General features: G+C 51.1%; 1 protein-coding gene across 6 annotated transcripts in view; it reads left to right on the top strand.

The window, feature by feature from the left end:
• Nucleotides 1-18,586, top strand: part of WDFY4 (WDFY family member 4) — a 187,041-nt gene that overhangs the window by 105,516 nt on the left and 62,939 nt on the right. For all 6 annotated transcript variants that reach the window (XM_075934641.1, XM_075934642.1, XM_075934640.1 and 3 more), the window contains 4 exons: nt 1,248-1,433; nt 2,674-2,813; nt 16,192-16,269; nt 17,701-17,904. In XM_075934641.1, the coding sequence (XP_075790756.1) occupies nt 1,248-1,433; nt 2,674-2,813; nt 16,192-16,269; nt 17,701-17,904 (608 nt within the window). The remainder of the gene's footprint in view (nt 1-1,247; nt 1,434-2,673; nt 2,814-16,191; nt 16,270-17,700; nt 17,905-18,586) is intronic.

Below are 18,586 nucleotides of genomic sequence, written 5' to 3' on the forward strand. Positions count from 1 at the left end.
TTACCTGCAATTGTTACGTCTCTCTGTTGCGGATCAGGGATCTGAAGCTGCGTGTCAGGGCCATTTCATTTAAAAGGCTCCCTGTGCTGCAAGAGCCGTTCCCAGCCCTTTCCCCAACCCTGTCCATTCAGACCAGCCTCCCCCGGAAAGCCACCCCCTCCCAGCACAGGACAGGGGCTGCGCTGGGAAATCAAGCTTAATTAAAATTGACATTTCGGAACCCCCTGCTGTCAGCTGCCCTTGCTCCTGCAAAGTGGCAGCCAGGAGAACAGGGCACGTGCCAGTTTCTCACCGTGGTCTAACACTTGTTGGCGATCAAAAAGGAGGTTTCCCAGGGGTTACTCGAGCTCCCTTCCTCCTGCTCCGTTCGGAGGCCGGGCAAGCGGCCAATGCTCTCCACAGAGCTCTCCCGCGAAAGATTAGTGTCCAAAACTACGCTTCCGCCCACAGGCACGCAGCCCTGGGAGCTGAGCGCTTGGACGGCCACCCAAGAGAGATCCAGCTGCCTTCCCAGCTGATTAAGAGCGCCCACAGCAGACAGCATGCGTTTCACAGCATGCGTGCACATCCGCACATGCCTTTTGGCACATAAAATTTATTACACACCTGTGTGGGAAATATTAGAGGGAACATTGCACGCATCCTTTATGGGCGTGGATTCCTGTTCTTCTTAGATAACCACAAACATCCACCCTTGCCGGACTTCTGGCTCTTTCTAGGAGTTTTCCCTGCATTCTTCTCTGCCTTAGAGAGATGCTCCGTTTGTTACAGTCCTGATCCAGTTGGCCTGGTTTCTAGAGTGAGTCAGCAAAATAGCTCTGCATCCCCATGGGGAATGTCCAACCATAAAGCCACGGTTTTAAAGTCCCAGGTGTGTGGCTCCCAACCTGCCAGGAAGCCACGCACCAGACAACAAGGATTAAAACATGTCCTAGATGCTTTCAATGTTATATATAAGATGCTGAGTGTCCACAGATCAGGTGCTTTTCCAGATCAGTGCGTGATGGGCCAGCTGTTACTCCCACCGGTGTTATTCTAGGGGTTAGATATGGGGGCAGAAAGATCCCCTCCCCCCCATAAGGGAGCGAGTAGTGAAGCTAAGAGCCTTTGCAGATAGTGAGCAAAATGGTGGTAATCTAGAGTCACTCCCGATTGGCCCTCGCGGAACCGAGAGAAGCTTTTGGCGCCTACGCTACTGACTCTGCCTTCACAGGGTCATTCCTCACGTGCAACTCTTTGGCTTCTAGTTCAGCAAGAGATTCTGAAAACTGTCGACGTCGCCTGGAGGCAGCTGGTTTCCCAGAGGCGGCAGGCCCTGGAGGACACCTACAAGATGGACCTCTCCGTGAAGCCTGGAGACCGAGAGCTGAAGATGGCGGAGATCACGCCGCTGTGGGAAGAGACGATGACCAAGGCTTGGCAGCACTTCATAGGTCTCTGTTCTTTCCTGGAGCGCTTACCTCAGAGAGCAAAGGCCTTGCAGGAAGCTTCCGGATTCCTGGAAGGACGCTGCCCCCTCAGAGAGAGTCTCCCGGTGCATGTCCCAGACACTAGGGGTGTAAAAGGTTACCCAGTAAGCATTAACCTTACCCGCATGTTTATGGGGTAACCAGTTAACTGGAAGGCCAAGCTGGGGAACATCTCTCTTCCCGCTTGCCTGGGGTGCGGCGGGGCTGCCTGGCCAGCAGGACCCCTGAGGGTTAACCGGTCGAACGATTAAAATTAAATCGTTTAACATTTTTCGTGGGTATTTACACCCCTAGTAGATGCCTTGGGTCCTCACTCGGGTTTATTCCGTCCGGAGCTAGACTTAGAGGGATTCGCTCCCGCAAACCAACCCTTTTACACTGCTCCGGTGAGGTACAGGGACAGGGCCTTGTGCCACAAGGAGCTAGGAAAGGTTTCTCCTCAATAGCACAGGGCTCCTCTCCCACGGGCGTGAGTAGCGCCTTGGCCGCATACACCACTGCCGTGATTTTGAGCGGCTCCAGGGTTGTAGAGCGGCCTTGAGGAAGCCGCTGTCAAGCAGAGCTCTAATGTACGGCCGGGGCCATGTTGGCCTTCAGAAACGGCTCTCAGTCCCCAAGGCACAAAGCTGCCATCGCCTCCCGCCCCCAGGGATAAATACCAGACTAGAACCCAAGCCGGGGCTGGGCAGAGCCCCAGACAAATCTCCCCCATGGACGTTTGGGAGCCAGCAGCTTCTCTGCCAATGGACGACTCTGCCGTTCCTGAGCCTGAGAAGATGTTACCCTCTCCCCAGAGAGCGAGGCTTAGAGGCGTTAGGTTTATTTGCCTCTGGTGCCATCCTCTTGAGGCCCAGGAGTTTACGCCAAGGGTATAATGGACCGATGAGTTAGAAAGAAAGTAACATGGGCGGGTTGGTGGGATGAGGTGGGGCTTACCCCAGCCAAGCGAATGGAGATGCTACAATAGGCCTTTATCTTAGTGGCCATGTTTGGCCACTCAAGTGTGGTCTGAGGTAGCACACAGTCCATCGGCAACCGGGCCTGAGACTCACAGGCCGACGCGCGAGCGTGAGGTAGCACAGGTACAAAGCAGATGGAGTTCCTGCCAGAGTGCAGGGTGTGTCCTGCAGACACCAGCCTGCCACGCATGCGCTGGGCCTGGTTCCACCTTTATTTTCTAAGCTTTTTATTTTCTGGTTTACAGCGTCTGAGAAAAAGGCTCTCCACAGTAAAACGTCACCCGCCCAGTCCCAGAGCAAGCACAGTTCCTGGAGCGAAAGCTTGTCTTCGGCGATGAGGCTGACGCCTGGCAGGAATATAAAAGAAGCAGTGTGCAAATCTGAGGTAACTTCTGTTTCCCTGTCAAGAGGCTATGTTAGCCACTCGGAAGCCTGGGGAGGCTAAGGAAGCAGTTAAGGATGGCTGGGTTCAGAAGGCATTAGCTAAGGTTGCCAGGGGTGTTCTCCTATGAATCACATCAGTAATTGGACAATTATAGGCGTCTGTATATCTGTTACGATTCCTTTCACAGCTGTTCAGGCTAGAAATGACCACTTGTTTGACCTCCTGAATACAAGAGGCGCCCATGTCTGAGAGTTGACTTCTAGGCTCTCCTTTCCTCTCAGCAGAGCTGGCTCCAATCCTGGTTGTTCTTAACCTCTCTTTATTAAATGGCTTTACATGATTAAGTCTCTCGGTTAGCAAGATGCTTAACCCCACTCCTTAGTTTAGCCCTGTGATTAGTCCCGGGGGTGTAAGGTTGGGCGGGTGCAAGGGGGCCTACGTGCAAAACGTAAACCCCAAACGATGCCCCGTTAACGATGGCTGCGCACGAGAAAGCAGACGTACGCAATGCAGCCGAGCCCTGCTGCGGGTGCTGGGCGTGTGTCTAACACCCATCTCACGGCAGAGCAGGAATACGTCGGGCGACATGTCGAACCAGAAAGACGTGCGCCTTGCGGCACCATAGATATTGCCTGCTGAAGCCTCACGTCTGCCTTTCCAGGCATGGGGGCTCTGGGGGAGGACATACGGCCACGGGCGAGGGACTAGCCTGGAACTGGAGATCAGGGTCAGTTTCCTGCTGTGTCACATGGTACTGGAGGCCCCTTCTGGGGAGCTGGGCAGACTGGGGGGAGGAGTGTGCATCCCAGGCCTAGGGCCAGATGGGGTGCATGTCGCTCCCCAGCTGCCCACAAGGAGAGCCGGGCTGTCCATGTAGCTTCCCCAGGGGAGTGAGTCTGGGTGAGCTGGGATTGGCCCAGAGTGTTCGCCGAGTGCTCTGGGGAGCAGCGCTGGGGTCCTAGCGCCCTCCATTGTCCGTACCACCACTATCGTTAGGGTAAGAACGGCCAGACTGGGTCAGACCAAAGATCCGTCTAGCCCGGGGTGGGCAAAAGGGCCTCCGTGGGCCAAATCCGGGCCACCAAGTGTTGCATCTGCTGCTCTCCCGCCCCCGGCCAATTAGGGGAGGGGCAGAGCGGAGGAGGCTTTGCGTGTTCCCCACCCCCAGGCCCTATTTGGCCTCGGGGCAGGGGAGGATGGGAAGTCTCCTCCCACGCCAGGGGCATGGGCACCTAGAGGAAACGTGGGGGGGGGGAAGCACTCCCTTGCCTCCAGACCAATCATTGTCTGGGGGTGGGGAACCCAGAAGTATCATGGCCCCGCCCCTTCCGTGCGATGCCCCGCCCCTTCTGTTCGATGCCCCTCGCCGTCTGCTCGATGCTCTGCTCCTTCCTGTGCAGCCTGGGGCCACTTCAAAAATTTCCAAAGTGGCCCCTGGCAAAAAATTATTACCCACCCCTGATCTACCCCAGTGTCCTGTCTGCAGACCGTGGCCAATACCAGATGCCTCAGAGGGAGTGAACAGAAACAGGGAATCAGCAAGCGATCCCTCCCCTCTTGTCCATTCCCAGCCTCTGACAAACATCTCTACCCGTCCTGGCTAATAGCCACTGGTAGACCTAACCTCCATGAATCTATCTAGCTCTTTTTCTAACTCCGTTAAAGTCCTAGTCTTCACCTCATCCTCCGGCAAGGAGTTCCACAGGCCCACCATGCGCTGCGTGAAGAAATACTTCCTTTGGTTTGTTTTAACCCTGCCACCTGTTCATTTCATCTGGTGACCCCTAGGTCTTATGTGATGGGAACAAGTAAATAACTTTCCCTTATTCACTTTCTCCACACCTGCTGTGATTTTACAAACCTCTCTCATCTCCCCCCTTAGTCGCCTCTTTTCGAAACTGAAATGTCCCAGTCTGTTTAATCTCTCTACATGGGGGACCCGTTCTGAACCCCTCACTGGTGTTGCCCTTTTCCGATGCAAGTCGTAATCCCCGGGTGAGTGTGTTACCGCTCCCCCTTACTGACCTGGGGCACCTGGGCCTCCTTCAGTCAAGCTGCACCACGTCCTGCTTTTATCTGCGGTGGTCCTGATCCAGTCCCGAGTGTAGCCCCCTCATCTGAGCACAACGCTCACCCACGTGTCTCTGAAAACGTCCTTCTTGCCTCAGATCTCTTTGTGGCTTCCACAGCAAGCCACTTCCTCGCAGGTACACGTGGAGCCTGTGATGTCACGCTGCCAAAGCACCGACGAGTTGCCCTGGGGTCTGTTTAATTATTTTTTAAAATTAATTTTGATTATTACAGCTGATTACACCTCAGTGAGCAATGTAATTGATATTTGTTAATGCATCCCCAGGAACATTTTGTACAACATGCTTTTTGCTGTTGAAGGTTAAAGACTCCGTTATTGGTTTTTCCCTAAATATGCCCACATCATTAGCTCCTCCAGTGAAAAGGTTGCCATCTGGAAAAGGCAGCATGGAGACATTATTTAGGCACAAGTGCATGAAATTGGTGTTTCTGCATCTTCTGTCTCTCTTCTGCAAGGGAGAGGCTTGTAATTAAAGGCGCTGGCTTGGAGGAGGCATTACTCATTCGGTGTTATTCCTTATCATGTCAGCGACTGACAGCTCCGCCGCGCTGACAAATTGTTCCTCGCTGCGCCGCGCCAAACGACAATTCCAAATGTGCCTCTTCCGCCATCCCGCTTCTCTGAGCAAGAGTTAGCAGCGCTTTTCAGCCAGGAGGCGAGGAAACGGATCTCCCAGTGTCTTTGCAACCTGCAACGGTCCCTCCATACCCATTACTGGGGTAGGGGGGTGGGGATCTTCCAAAGGGAGCGAGGAACAGAGATCACATGGGAAGTCGCTGTGCCGCTAACTCACTTCGCTGCCTTTGGAAATCTCACTCCATCGAACTCACCGGCAAAGTTCCCCTGGAGGGCAGCGGATGGAACCCGTGGTTGGGCGGCAGATATAACTAATGTGAGGAAGGTAGACAGGGGTTGGCCTGTAGCGGCTTCCTTGGTACATTTCCCAGAAGCGGTTTAGCGAAATATGAATGAACGGGAATGCCTGCTGCCAAGTTGGGACCGTATGGAAATGCTGCTTAGCGGGCAGCATGCCGGCCTCTGCTCTTTCCTCTTTATTGCCAAATGAAGTCAATGGCGAAGGAGAAAAAGGGGGTGACATGTAGGGGTTCTCACTTGTGCTCCTGCCTTTGTAGTCAGGGCTATATTGTGCACCTGTGGAACTCCTTGCCAGAGGATGTGGTGAAGGTTAGGACTTTAACAGGGTTCAAAAAAGAGCTAGATAGATTCCTGGAGGTTAGGTCCATCAATGGCTATTAGCCAGGATGAGTAGGAATGTTGTCCCTAGCCTCTCTTTGTCTGGAAGTGGGTGACAGAGGAGGGATCACGTGAGGATTACCTGTTGTGTTCCCTCCCTCTGGGACATCTTGTTTTGGCCACTGTCAGCAGACGGGATACTGGGTTGGATGGATTGTTTGTCTGACCCAGTATGGCCATTCTTCTGAGAATTACTTTAAGTCTTTTCATGGTGCTTGAAAAGCTCAGGCCTTGTCTATGCTACCGCCAGCCGTCGACTGAAGTCACGCAACTTCAGCTACGTGGCTCATGTAGCTAAAGTCGATTTGCTTCCGTCTGCTTACTGCAGTATCTTCAAACTGGCAAGTCAACAGCTGATGCTCTCCCATTAACTCTGCTTACTCTTCTTGTTTTGGTGGAGTACCAGGAGAGCACTCGGCGATCGATTTATTGCACCTATACTAGACATGATAAATCAACCTCCACTGAATCAATCGCTGCCCACTATCCATCCCACGGCAAAGACATGCCCTCAGATTCTTCTTTTAATCAGCAGAATCTGGGGGTCTGAATCAAGAGAATTATATTGTAGTAATGAAGGGGCAGGTGATCAGACTTTTCACATTCCAAATCTGTTGCTAACAAACCAGCCTCATAGGTAAGATCTTTGGCCAAAATTCTCAAATTTGAGGCCATTAAAAAAAAAAAAAGACTTTTAAAATCCACCCTTAGCCACTAAATAAAAGTGCCCTGAGTTTCCTGAGCTCTTCCAACTCGCTGCTTTTAGGGGCCACGGGGGTGCTTAGCAGCTGTGAAAACCATCCACATAAAAGTGGCCTCGTTACTGTTAGGCCCCTCGGTTTGGCAAAGTTGGTCATAAACTTTATCTTTTCTTACCGGCTTTCTTCCAAGTCTCTGCAGGAATGGTTGTTCTGAGACATGCTGTCCCGGGACTGGCCTTCACCGACTGGCCTGTCTTTCTTGGGGGAAAATCTTAGCACAACCAAAAAGGGAGACAGGCTAGGACCAGGGAGTGCATGGAGAAGCCCAGTGAGTTTGCACTGAGCCATCCACCCCAGTCATTCAGATCTGAAACCCAAAGATAAGATGAAAAAATAAATAACGTAGGACTTCTGGCTACATAGTCAGGGGGAAAACTCTTTAAAACCCCAAAATCCTAGGGCCAAGTACAAAATTCCTCTCTCTTCTTACTCAGGGCTCTGTCCTGTGGGCTCTAATTGAGCAAAACTCATCTTGGAATCAAGGAAACTTTTCCTGACTCAGTAAAAATTCCAGTGAGGGTCCCTCCAGATTTACCACACAGAAAGCAGAGATGGAAGGGGCTCTGGCTGGCTTATTTAACCCCTCTGCTCCCCAGACCGTAGCTAACGGACACTGGAGAAGATCCCATATTTGATGTGAATATTAATACATTTCTAATAACATTTTCCTGCAAACTGTTCTTCCCAAAATCCAGCAGGGACTAGCTCTTTGGAGTGACGCTGATTTACTCCTCAAGGACTCATTCCTGCTGCACCCTTCACCCCAGAACCTCAAAGTGCTTAACAAACAGTAACGAACCCAACCAAAGCCGGATTCAGGTCGTCATAGGCCTTAGGCACTCTCAGAATCGTAGGCCTTTACATTAGATAGTAACTTATTACGTCTGATTTAGCCGTTTTCTTATTTTCAAGTCAATTACAAATTTTTTGTAGCCCCCTAAACTTTTTGCAGGCCCTAAACTTTTTTGTATGCCCCTAGGCACTGTGCCTATTGTTCCTAATGGATAATCAAGCCCTGAATCCAATCCCTGATTCAGGAATCAAGCCCTGAATCCAATCAGCTGCCCTGCTGTTCACCAGTGGGGACTCTAATGGGGAGAGAACGCTTCTGAAGGCTGGGCTTTCTTTCCACGCCCCAGCTCTCTCTGCTTGCTAGCTTCCCCTCCTGTCCACTCCCACCCATGCATTTGCTGCAGGGTTAAACACACGTTTGCAGAGCCGGTCAGTGATGTCTGTGAAAGGAGGCAGAGAAGCAGCACAGGCTAGTCCATTGCTCCATTTTACCGTCTCAGAGGGGAGTGGGGGATGAGACTGTATCTGCCCCAAGAGCTCTCATGCTTGATCCTGAAGGACTCTGATCTGCCCGCTACTCTGACCCGTGGCTCAGCTGTTTGGGTAGGATTGTCTGTCAGGGAAAGAGCCCTGAAGTGATGTTTCTATGTGATTTTAACATTAATGCTGGCAGATTAATTTTGTGTGGCTCCTTTAGCAAATGGTAGTGGCAGCCAAAGACAACTGAGGAGGGATAGCTTGGGGGCTTGAGCATTGGTCTGCTAAACCCAGGGTTGTGAGTTCAATACTTGCAGAGGCCATTTAGGGATTTGGGGCAAAAATTTGTCAGGAATGGTACTTGGTTCTCTTGTGAAGGCAGGGGACTGGACTTGATGACCCAAGGTCCCTTTTGGTTTTAGGAGATAGGCAATCTCCAATAATTTAACTGTCACAGCTTCCTTCTTTTCTGTCTCTGCGGATCAAAAAAAACCTTTTTAACGCTGGACTCCAGAATGCAGAGCGAAAGCTGAGCCCGGGCTACTTACCTTGCATCATCGCTTTAGCTCCTAAGGTCCCAGGCTCCATCTCACCTGCCCACAATCCAGGTCCATCGGGTTTACATGTGGGGGTTGTCTGGGATCTTAAGGGGCTATTGTACTGCGCGAGCTAAAAGCCAACTAGCCCTTAGCTGATGCTGTCGAGCAAACTTCACTCTCCCTCTCCATGGTCTTGGTGCCTCTGGTTACAAACAAACCAGTTTCTTGGTCATTTTTCGACCTTCCATGCCTCATGTAGACCTAGCCTAAGAGTGAGTAAGCAGTAAGCCATGTATGTGCTCTAAGCAAGGCGACACATATTGGCAGGTGGGGAAACGGGGATTTGAATTGAAATGGAGAAGCTGCTGATTTCTACACAACATTTGAGAAGCAGAAGGAACTTGTTGATTATCGCAGCCTATAAAGCATGCAAACTGAAAAAGAGGGAGAGAGATGAAACAGAATTACTGTAAAGCAAATACTTATTTTTCTTACCAGTCACTCTGTTTGGCCTTTTCTCAATTCTTTCAAGCCAAAACAAGCAAACTGAGCATTATGAAATTTCTTTGCAAAGTGCATCATTTGTGTAACATCTTTATCTTCATAATAGAAGGATAATTAACATAACTAATTATCTAATTAAGTTCATTAAGCATCCACCAACAGTGCACCGTGAAGTTGACATTATGTTCTACTGTCAACAAATGCTTTGATTTCTTAGGAAGTAATTAAAATGTAAATTAGCATGCCATTAAATGCACAAGGGAAGTGTGGAATCAGATATTCATTTCAAAACTGCTCATAGCAACATAACTTTTTTTTCCCTTCAATGAAAGCAGGCACTTTGCTATTAATGATGTATATTAAACAATTCCCATTATAATATTATTGTCTTGTTTGATAATTGGCTCACAGCTAAATTACACTGACTTGTGGCAAGCAAGAAAAAGTTAAAGAAACTTTATAACTAAAAAAAAAAAAAGTTTTTCATTCCTCTCAAACATACAGCTAGCCAAGTCACTGTGTTCGGTTACCCTCTTCATATGATGAACGTAAGGGAAATCATATATGATCTACACATATTATGAATTAATAGAGGACTAGCTATCTGTCATCACATGGGACCAAACACGCTACTATTTTAAATATAAAGAATCTCTATATAGTCGTTTAACTATTTTTATGAGAAATCGGTAACGAAGGTGGCATTTACACGCACAAAGGAGTTGCTAGACGGATTCCGACTGAGGTCTGTCCACCCCAGAATCCTGTCTCTGATCATGCCTCACCCCAGACGCTTCCAAGGATGGAGCAAGAATCCCACAACAGCAGATGTGCGATAACCCGCCCTCCCTCAGTCTCATCCCGATCTCTAATAGAGAGCGGCTTTAAGCCCTCACTCTGGGGCTGTGTCTAGACTGGCAAGTTTTTCCGCAAAATCATCTGATTTTCTGGAAAAATTTGCCAGCTGTCTACACTGGCCACTTGAATTTCCGGAAAAGCACTGACGATCTCAGGTAAAATCATCAGTGCTTTTCCGGAAATACTATGTTGCTCCCGTTCAGGCAAAAGTCTTTTTCCAAAAGACTTGTGCACAAAAGGGCCAGTGTAGACAGCACAGTACTGTTTTCTGAAAAAAAGCCCCGATTGCGAAAATGGCAAGCGGGGCTTTTTTTTGGAAAACCGTGTCTAGATTGGCCACGGATGCTTTTCCGGAAAAAGTGCTTTTGCGGAAAAGCATCCTGCCAATCTAGACGCGCTTCTCCAAAAATGCTTTTAACGGAAAACTTTTCCGTTAAAAGCGTTTTCGGAAAATCATGCCAGTGTAGAGGTAGCCTGGAAGTTTAGTATCCCTTCCAACATGTTGAACTCTGGGCATCCCTGCTCTCCATAAAGAGATCTGTCTGTTAAGGAGTCTTGCTAAGTTTTTAGCCTCAGTGAAATCTAGCGGCAGAGGGTTCCACAGTTCAGTCAAACGTAAAGTGAAAAAGTGTTTCCTTGAATGGATATTTTCTGCGTTTCTTTTCCCTCCCAGCAGTATTTTCCTTTTTAAACTACAGTGTGTTTCTGGATCCGGTTTAGAGGGGCTTCAAGGTTTGAGTCAGAGCCTCAGGGCCAAAGTCCTTGTGGCGTTTTGCCCCCACATGGCAGAAAGCTGTTCAGATTAGCTAATGTTTATTTGTGTAGCTAACCAGACCCTTATTCGGATCAGGAGAATGCTCCGTGGAGAAGGAGACTTGAGAGTAAGTGCTACCATTTAAACGTGTGTGCCTAGAAACTCGATAGGGAATACATCCGGCCATGCAGAGAACAAGGGACGAGATTCCAGGGAACGGCTGGGAATCTGCGAAATTCTCATTGCGAGAGTTGTGAGATTCAAACTCACAGTGCTCCAGAAGCTCCCGAGTGAGGTTTTTTTGCCCGTTGCTTCCATGGTGATCGTTGCAGCGTAAGAGCCGGACTAGAAAGTCTTGTGACTATTGCCTTACATGAAACATTTTCTATAAAGTTCCTCCTCTTAGTAGAAAGGACGGATCTAGTGGGGACGCTAGTATGGGAAAACAGGAGGCTTGGTTGTGTTGCTGGCAATGCTGAAGAATCACCCCTGAGAGGGAGGCCAGCATCATTACCCACATTTTAAAGATGGGGAAACTGAGGCACAGCATAGTTGAGCAACTTGCCCAAAAAGTCAGAGTCAGGACTAGAGAAGCTCTGTCCCCCTGGCTTCTTCGCTGCCTACTAGAAGACAGCGTATTTTTCCCCTTGTTAATTTCCTAGGGGATGTTTATGGCCGTAAAGTCAATGGTGCTTCCGTGCTGTCCGGAGTTAGCTGTGCAGTATTCTATGGCATTCTGTTCCGGCAGGGCAGACACAAGCACCAAACTTTTGGGTTTCCCTCTGTGTGTAGGCAGCACATTGAAACGCAGGGCTCTTTCTCATTACGTTTGCTATTCCCCGACCAACTGGTGCTGCCAGGAATCTGCCCACGGTCCTGAAGAGCAGTTGGCAGTAGGCATTAGCCTCCTAGAGGGTGGCAGCACAAGACTTGACTGCTGGAGCTGCCGTCTGTTGATGAGCTAAATGGGTTTTGGCTCCGTAATGTACAATCAAATCAGTGCTGCGATGACAGGGCTGTGATTAATACAGTGAGCTCTCCGGGACGAGGGGGGTCTGCCAGTGAAAAAGGGCAAGGAACTCTTTTCTTTACGCTCAAAGAAACCATCATTTCCTTTACGATCCTGGCGCTTGTAACCTGATGTGGCGTGTTGGGATGTCTGCAACCTATTTCTCAGGCTTGCCTCTGCTTTGGGGCAAATCTCGGTATCTCAGTTTCTCTGTCTGTAAAATGGGCACAACAATCCGCCTTTCACTGGGGTGAAATTAAGGGATAGTGCCCATTGAACGGTCCTTGCAGGAATTCTGCCCATTTTGGGGTTTTGTATGTTTGTTACTTATAAGGACTTTGTGATGCCAAGATTGCCCTTTTGTTGTGTGTCTGTACAGTGCCTAGCACAGTGGAGTTTCTGGTCCAGGATGTATTCCTGGCAGTTATGGAAATACAAGTAAAATATGACAATGATAGTTCCTGATGCAGGCACAGAGACCAGAGAACAGTGCATGCCCCGTGCATTGCATGTATTACAAAAATCAGTGCACACCCCTGAGAGATCTTTCTAACCCCTCCAAACTTTGACAAATCACAGCAGTTTCCTAGACCAGTGGCAGACATCCCTATGGCCTAGAGACGCAGCCAAAGCTAGTTAGAAGAAAATCCCTTTTTTTTATAATGGGCGGGATACATTTTCCCTGGTTTCATTCCGGCAAATGGTGGAAGAGTTTCTCCTCCCGCTTTTAAAACACAGCACTTGCAGACTGGCATCACATGTGCAGGGGTTCAGCCTATCGGGGGGAAAATCAACATGACGACTAACTGAAAAAGTCCTGTGGGTACGGCCCTACCAAATTTCCCTGCCATAAAATACATCACGGACCATAAAATCTAGTGTCCTCTTACCCTGTGCCCTATACAGATTTCAAGGGGGAGACCAGCAGTTCTCAAATTGGGGGTCCTGGAGTTTCAGGAGGGTCATAAGGTTATTTTAGGGGGGGGTCACGGTATTGCCAACCTTCCTTCTGCATTGCTGCCTTCGGAGCTGGGGAGCCGGACAGCCGCGGCTGTCAAGTTGCCTGGGTGCCCAGCTCTGAAAGCATAACTACCACCAGCAGCCATGCAGAAGGAAAGGCAGCAGTACCACAGCCCCCAGGTAATAGCCTTGTGACCCCCACACAACTCCATGTGGGGCCAGGACCCCTTCAATTACACCACCATGGCACTTCAGATTGAAATAGCTAAAATCATGACATTTACCAGGTTGAAAATCATAGGTGAAATTGACCAAAATGGACTGTGAATTCGGTAGGAAACCCCACCAGGAAAGCTCTTACGCCCTTAACACTGGAAGGATGGAGTCTAAACTCCCAGGTACCGTGCTTTCCTGAATTCCGGGGCCTTAGAACGGAAATGCTTATGCTCCCTCGGCCCTAGCCATGGCTCTGGGCCTACCGCTGATGCGTTGCTTCTGTCAGCGGTGAAAGGGACTTAACATTTCTGACGGGCGCTGTCCTATCGCAACCCGGGTCCCTGCCAGCTCTCTCAGGAGCTCCCTGCCGGCTTTTGCTGCAGCTCAGCCGGCTCTTGCCGGAGCTGCGCACCGGGGTGCACCTGCCTCCTGTCACCTCTGTGCTTCCCACAAGCCAGTCTACCCCCAGTCCAAATAGAATTCTGCCCTGAGGACCATTGCTTGGGCAGTCCCTGGGGCCGATGGCACCAACCGCTGTTCAGCCAGTCCTCAGGGCCTGCTACCATGCGCTGCCTGAGCAGCAGCCAGTGTGGCTGGCCCCGGGGCTGCTTCAGCAGAGGCGGGTGTAGCTGCCTGTGGGGCTGCATTAGCCGCAGTTGATTTCACTAGCCCCTTGGCCCAGCCTTGGGGTCAGCCACACAGGCTGCTGTTGAAGTCACTGGGCTGCAGAAAGTCACAGAATCCCTGACTTCCTCCACCTCTGGGGCAGACCTGGCGTTTGCCCCCTCTTCTGCCAGGTGCATCTCAGGTGCGTCCCGCCCAATGCCCTCCTCGTTCTTCTCTCTTCCTCTGATTTTGTGCCCAGGCGCCGGTTGGGGGGGGTGGGGATCCTCTGGGGTTTTCTCCACGCTAGGGCGTGTGGTCGAGGAGGACTAGAGCGTACCGCTTTCCAGCTAGCCCAAAGCGTTTGCCCAAGGAAAACGTTCTTCCCTCAGGGTCGGCTCTACAGATCCCGCCAGAGCGGACCCAAACCCTGCAGACGGTAGAGTGTCGCTGAGATGCCCAACCTGGCCGGCTTTGAGGCGGTGTGGTCGGAGCCCTGAACGGAACCCCCGGGGGCTCGGGCAGTCGCTGGCGCAGAAAGGGCGTTAGGGTCCGATCCAGGGGGCTCTTGCCGTATTCCTGGAAAGCTCAGACCTGAGCTCCTCTTTGACCCAGGGCCCCGCTGGCCAGCGCGGCAAAGCCATTGCCATCTAGGTCAGTGTTTATGGGCGCGCTCTGGGCATGTATGGAACAGCTCCGCGAGGCTGCCACTGTGATTACAGGCTTAATGATGCTTCCCACAAACAAAATGTAATGGCCTCCATCTGTGTAAACCAGAGCTTCCTGCTGGGAAACGCCACTAAATGGGGCTTTGCGGCGGGGGGCCGGAGCTAGTTCTCTGCCAGTAGCAGTCGGCACCACGGAAGCCTCGCGCGTTAACTCAATTACAGCCCGGCTCCCGCCGCAGCGAGGCAGTTTGCGGTGAGGAATCGCCGAGTCCCTGCATTTAAAGGTTACCCGGCTGATCCGTGGCGTTAGGATGGGAAGGGCCGGGAGCCGCCCGCTCGGCTCTGTGCCTGGGCTCCCAGCAAGCTGGCCTCCCGGGCCCCAGAAAGAGCACGGTGTCTGGGGTCCGCTGGGCTGGCTTGGCGTGGTAGTGGTTGCTTCTTCCTGTCAATGGTTTATTTGTAGATGGCTGAAAGGAACCCCCCTTAGCACCACCTGTGCAGTATTACCTGGCCCTGCACCTCTGGGATCTTGGAGGTGTCTAAGAGCCCCAGATCTGGACACCTTAGTGCCAGGAGCTGCCCACAGAACCAAAAGGCGGTCCCTGCCCCAAAGAGCTTCCAGCTTGGAAGGTGTTAAAGCCAGTGAGCATCTCACGCCAAAAGAGAGGTAGTGACATCTAGTGGTTAGAGCAGGTGGCAGCTGGGACCATTTTCAAGCAACGGCCTCTCTCTGCTCAAGAGACGTGTGTGTGTGTGTGTGTGTGTGTGTGTGTGTGTGTGTGTGTGTGTGTGTACACACCCACCCTCTGAGGACTGGCTGCTTTCCAGGGCAGTCTCGTGTCACTGGTAGAGTTAAATTTTCAAAAGCACCCAAATGACTTAGGAGTTTGAGTCCTATTGACTTTCAATGAGAGTTGGGCTCCTGCTTGCCTACTATTTAGATTGTAAGCTCTTTGGGGCAGAAACGGTCTCTTACGGGTGGCTGTACAGCGCCTAGCACGGGGGTGGGCGGTAAGCCAGAGGCGGTTCACCCTGCTTAGCTCCTGATGGGCCACTGCTGCTTTATTTACCTGCATCTCCGCAGGGACAGCAGTGGGAAGCTCCCATTGGCTGCAGATCGCCGTTCCCATCCAACGGGAAGCGGTGCGGACCGGGACATCGCTTCCCGCAGCTCCCATTGGCCGGGAACAGCAATTTGTGGCCAATGGGAGCTTCCAGTGGCCATACCAGCGGAGATGCAAGTAAATAAAGTGGCGGTGACCCCCACCCTCCACTAACCCTGGTGAATTCTGTCCAACCTGCGGGCCAGTTGTCACCCACCACTGACCTGGCACGCTGGGGCCTTGACCTCAGCCCGGGTTTCTCAGCTGCAGGAATAGGAAAAATATTACTAAATTTGCACCCTTGATCCTTTCCCTCATCAATTTCCAGCCTCTGATAAACAAGCGGCTAAGGGCACCCCATTCCTACCCAACCTGTCCTCCATGAATGTATCTAGTTCTTTTTTGGACCCTGTTAAAGTCCTGGCCTTCTCAACATCCTCTGGCGAGGAGTTCCACAGGTAGACGGTGCGTGGTGGGAAGTAGTACGTCCTTTTGTTTGTTTGAAACCTGCTACTTATTAAAGTAATTCCAGTACTAACACCTGTGTGGAATTCATGGATATATTTAGCTCCCTTTCAGGGGTCTTTTCATTGCTCTGCAGCTGTAGCTATCTCTCCTGGGCTCTAAACAGAGCTCCTGTCCTCACCTCATCACTGTGGTCAATGGAGAGCTCCCAAAATTCCCACCCCCCTGCTGTCACAGAGCCTCAAATGCTTTTGACCCACCACAGCAACTCTGCCTGTAATGCCCGTTATTCAGCATTGCAACGTTTTCTTTGTTTCCTCCAGGGCTTTGTGTCGTGTATGGAAAAGTACCGAAGGAGCGGGCAGGAGCTGTATGCATCGTTGTACAAAGATCACGTGCAGGTATGGGACAGAAGAGCTCACAATGCCATGATGTCATGGTGGAACTCGGCCTTCCAACCCGTTAAATGCCATATGCAAATTTGTGATTCCTGATTGGCTCATCAGAGATGAATAAGCGCTTGATCCCCCTGGATTTCTAATCCCATCTCCCCTTCAGAATGGTAGTTAAAAACCACCCTGAACCCCAGGCATACTGAAAAGCATGGCCACAATGCAAAAGGTTTCCTGCTATTTCCGATGAGACATTCAGAATGTGTGTAAGGGTGAGTCTACACAGCAGGGCTTAACTCGGAGTAAACGACGCAAATCGAGTGACGTCAGTTGCGTCGTTTATTTCAAAATAACGTATGTCGAGTTTTGGCGCTATCTACACAGCACTTATTTCAAAATAGAGCACTCTTCCTCCTACTTCCCTTACTTCTCATACAATGCGGGTTACAGGAGTCGGAATAAGAAATCCTCCAGCCTGACAGTATTTCGACATTATTTCAAAATAGCTGCCTGCAGTGTAGACGTGGACTGAGTGAATAGATCCTGCCGGTGGTTTGGGGGACATCAACCTTAACCATCATCAGAGACACATACGCGCAGTCCTGTGGCACCTGAGAGACTAACAAAATTAGATAGATATAGTATCGTGAGATTTCGTGGGCAAAACCCACTTCTTCGGACGTTCGTTTCAAATGGTATCAGGATCTGTAATTTCATTGGGAATGAGTTTTGTGTTTCCTCTGATCCCTGGGGGCTTTGTGTCTTGGAGTGTTACGTGCCCGCGGCTGAGAATTGCTGTGCCGTGGAGTGTTGCATTTGGATGTATGTCCAAGAGTGCCAATATTAAGACTCGCTCGAGTAGGACTTTACGAGCGGATGGAGGTCCTCGGAGTGCAGTCGCTTTAGAACATGGGTTCCCAAACTGGGGGGCGTGAAGAAATTCCAGGGGGGCACAAGGCAACCCAACCCCTCCTCCCCCGTCAGTCCCCCCCAAGTTTTGCTATTTTTGTTTTTCGGCCCTGGTCAGTTCCTTTTTTTTTTTTTCCTCAACAAATGTTGCTGCTGGGGGAGGGAGGCGGCTTGAGGGTTTCCCAAAAATCAAAAAGGGGGCGTGATGCCGAAAAGTTTGGGAACCCCTGCTTTAGAACCACACTTTGTGCTCGGGCGTTCAAAGAGGACGTCGGGGGAGTTAGGCACCCTCACGCTTCTTGGAAGGCAGTGGGAGATGTGGGGGCAAAGAAGCCAGCCCATGGTTTTATGATGGCTGGCATTCCAGCTCGGGATGTGCAAAGGCGGTTAGAAAGGTCATTGTGTCACCACTCACAAATAGTCCCAGCTCCTCAGGCACCCGAGATCCACGGAGATCGCCGAGCCTGACCAGGTGTGGGTGCTTTGGGACTAGCAGGGCGTGGCGGCATGACATGAGTCTCTCCCCTACAGATGCTGCAGTGTGGCTACAGCAAAGCGGCGAAAGACTGGGCCAGGCTGGAGGAGCAGCTGTTCACCAGGGGGGGCCCGTGGGGAGCCGGACTGGGGCGGTCAGCCCCACGCTGGGTGCTCGATGGGTACGAAGGGCCGGCCCGCATGCGGAAGAGGATTCGGTGCGAGCGGGCCCACGGGGCAGTGATGCGAATGAGGAGCGAGGTAACAAGTTATTGGAGGGGTGTGCAAATTCTTTGTCCTCCTTCCTTTCTCTCCAGAACAGCCCATGAATAGCATCTCATGCTTGTGGCTTTCTAACCCTCTCCTCCCAAGTTATACCCCTGCCCAAAAGTCACTGAGCTCGCATGCAGCGGGGTGAAGCCGCGCACAGTCTGTAATTTAGTAACCCCCTAGCAGGGCTGACCCAGCAGGAACAGTCTAGTCCTCGCACACCCTGGGCGGGCGAAGCAGTGAGCCCTCTTGGCTGGGACGGGAAGCCAGTAAGAGTCCAGCCACTGAAGCTGAGCCTGAAGCTTTTGGGATGGGGGCCAAGCAGAAAGCATGCATTAGTCTCAGCTTCTAGGCTAAGGCAGCCAGCAAGCACACAGCTTATGCTCAGACCCTCTGGGGACAGGGCAAATCAGGAAGCAGGGTTTATACTTCCTGTCCTGGGTACTTCCTGTGAGGGGGCGGGGCAGGTTTGACTCCGCCCACCGTTGGGGTCCCTCACTTTCAAGTCTAGACAGAGGCCATTCCTCTTCATTTTGAAAACCCATTGAAATTAGCTATGATCCGGATGGTGCTTGGTCCTGCTGGGAGGGCGGGGGACTGGACTCGATGACCTCTCGAGGTCCCTTCCGGTTCTGGTGTTCTACGATTCCATGATTCAAGCAAGTCCACAAAG

Source organism: Pelodiscus sinensis, chromosome 8, assembly GCF_049634645.1.
Source record: "Pelodiscus sinensis isolate JC-2024 chromosome 8, ASM4963464v1, whole genome shotgun sequence".
Lineage (NCBI taxonomy): Eukaryota > Metazoa > Chordata > Testudines > Trionychidae > Pelodiscus > Pelodiscus sinensis.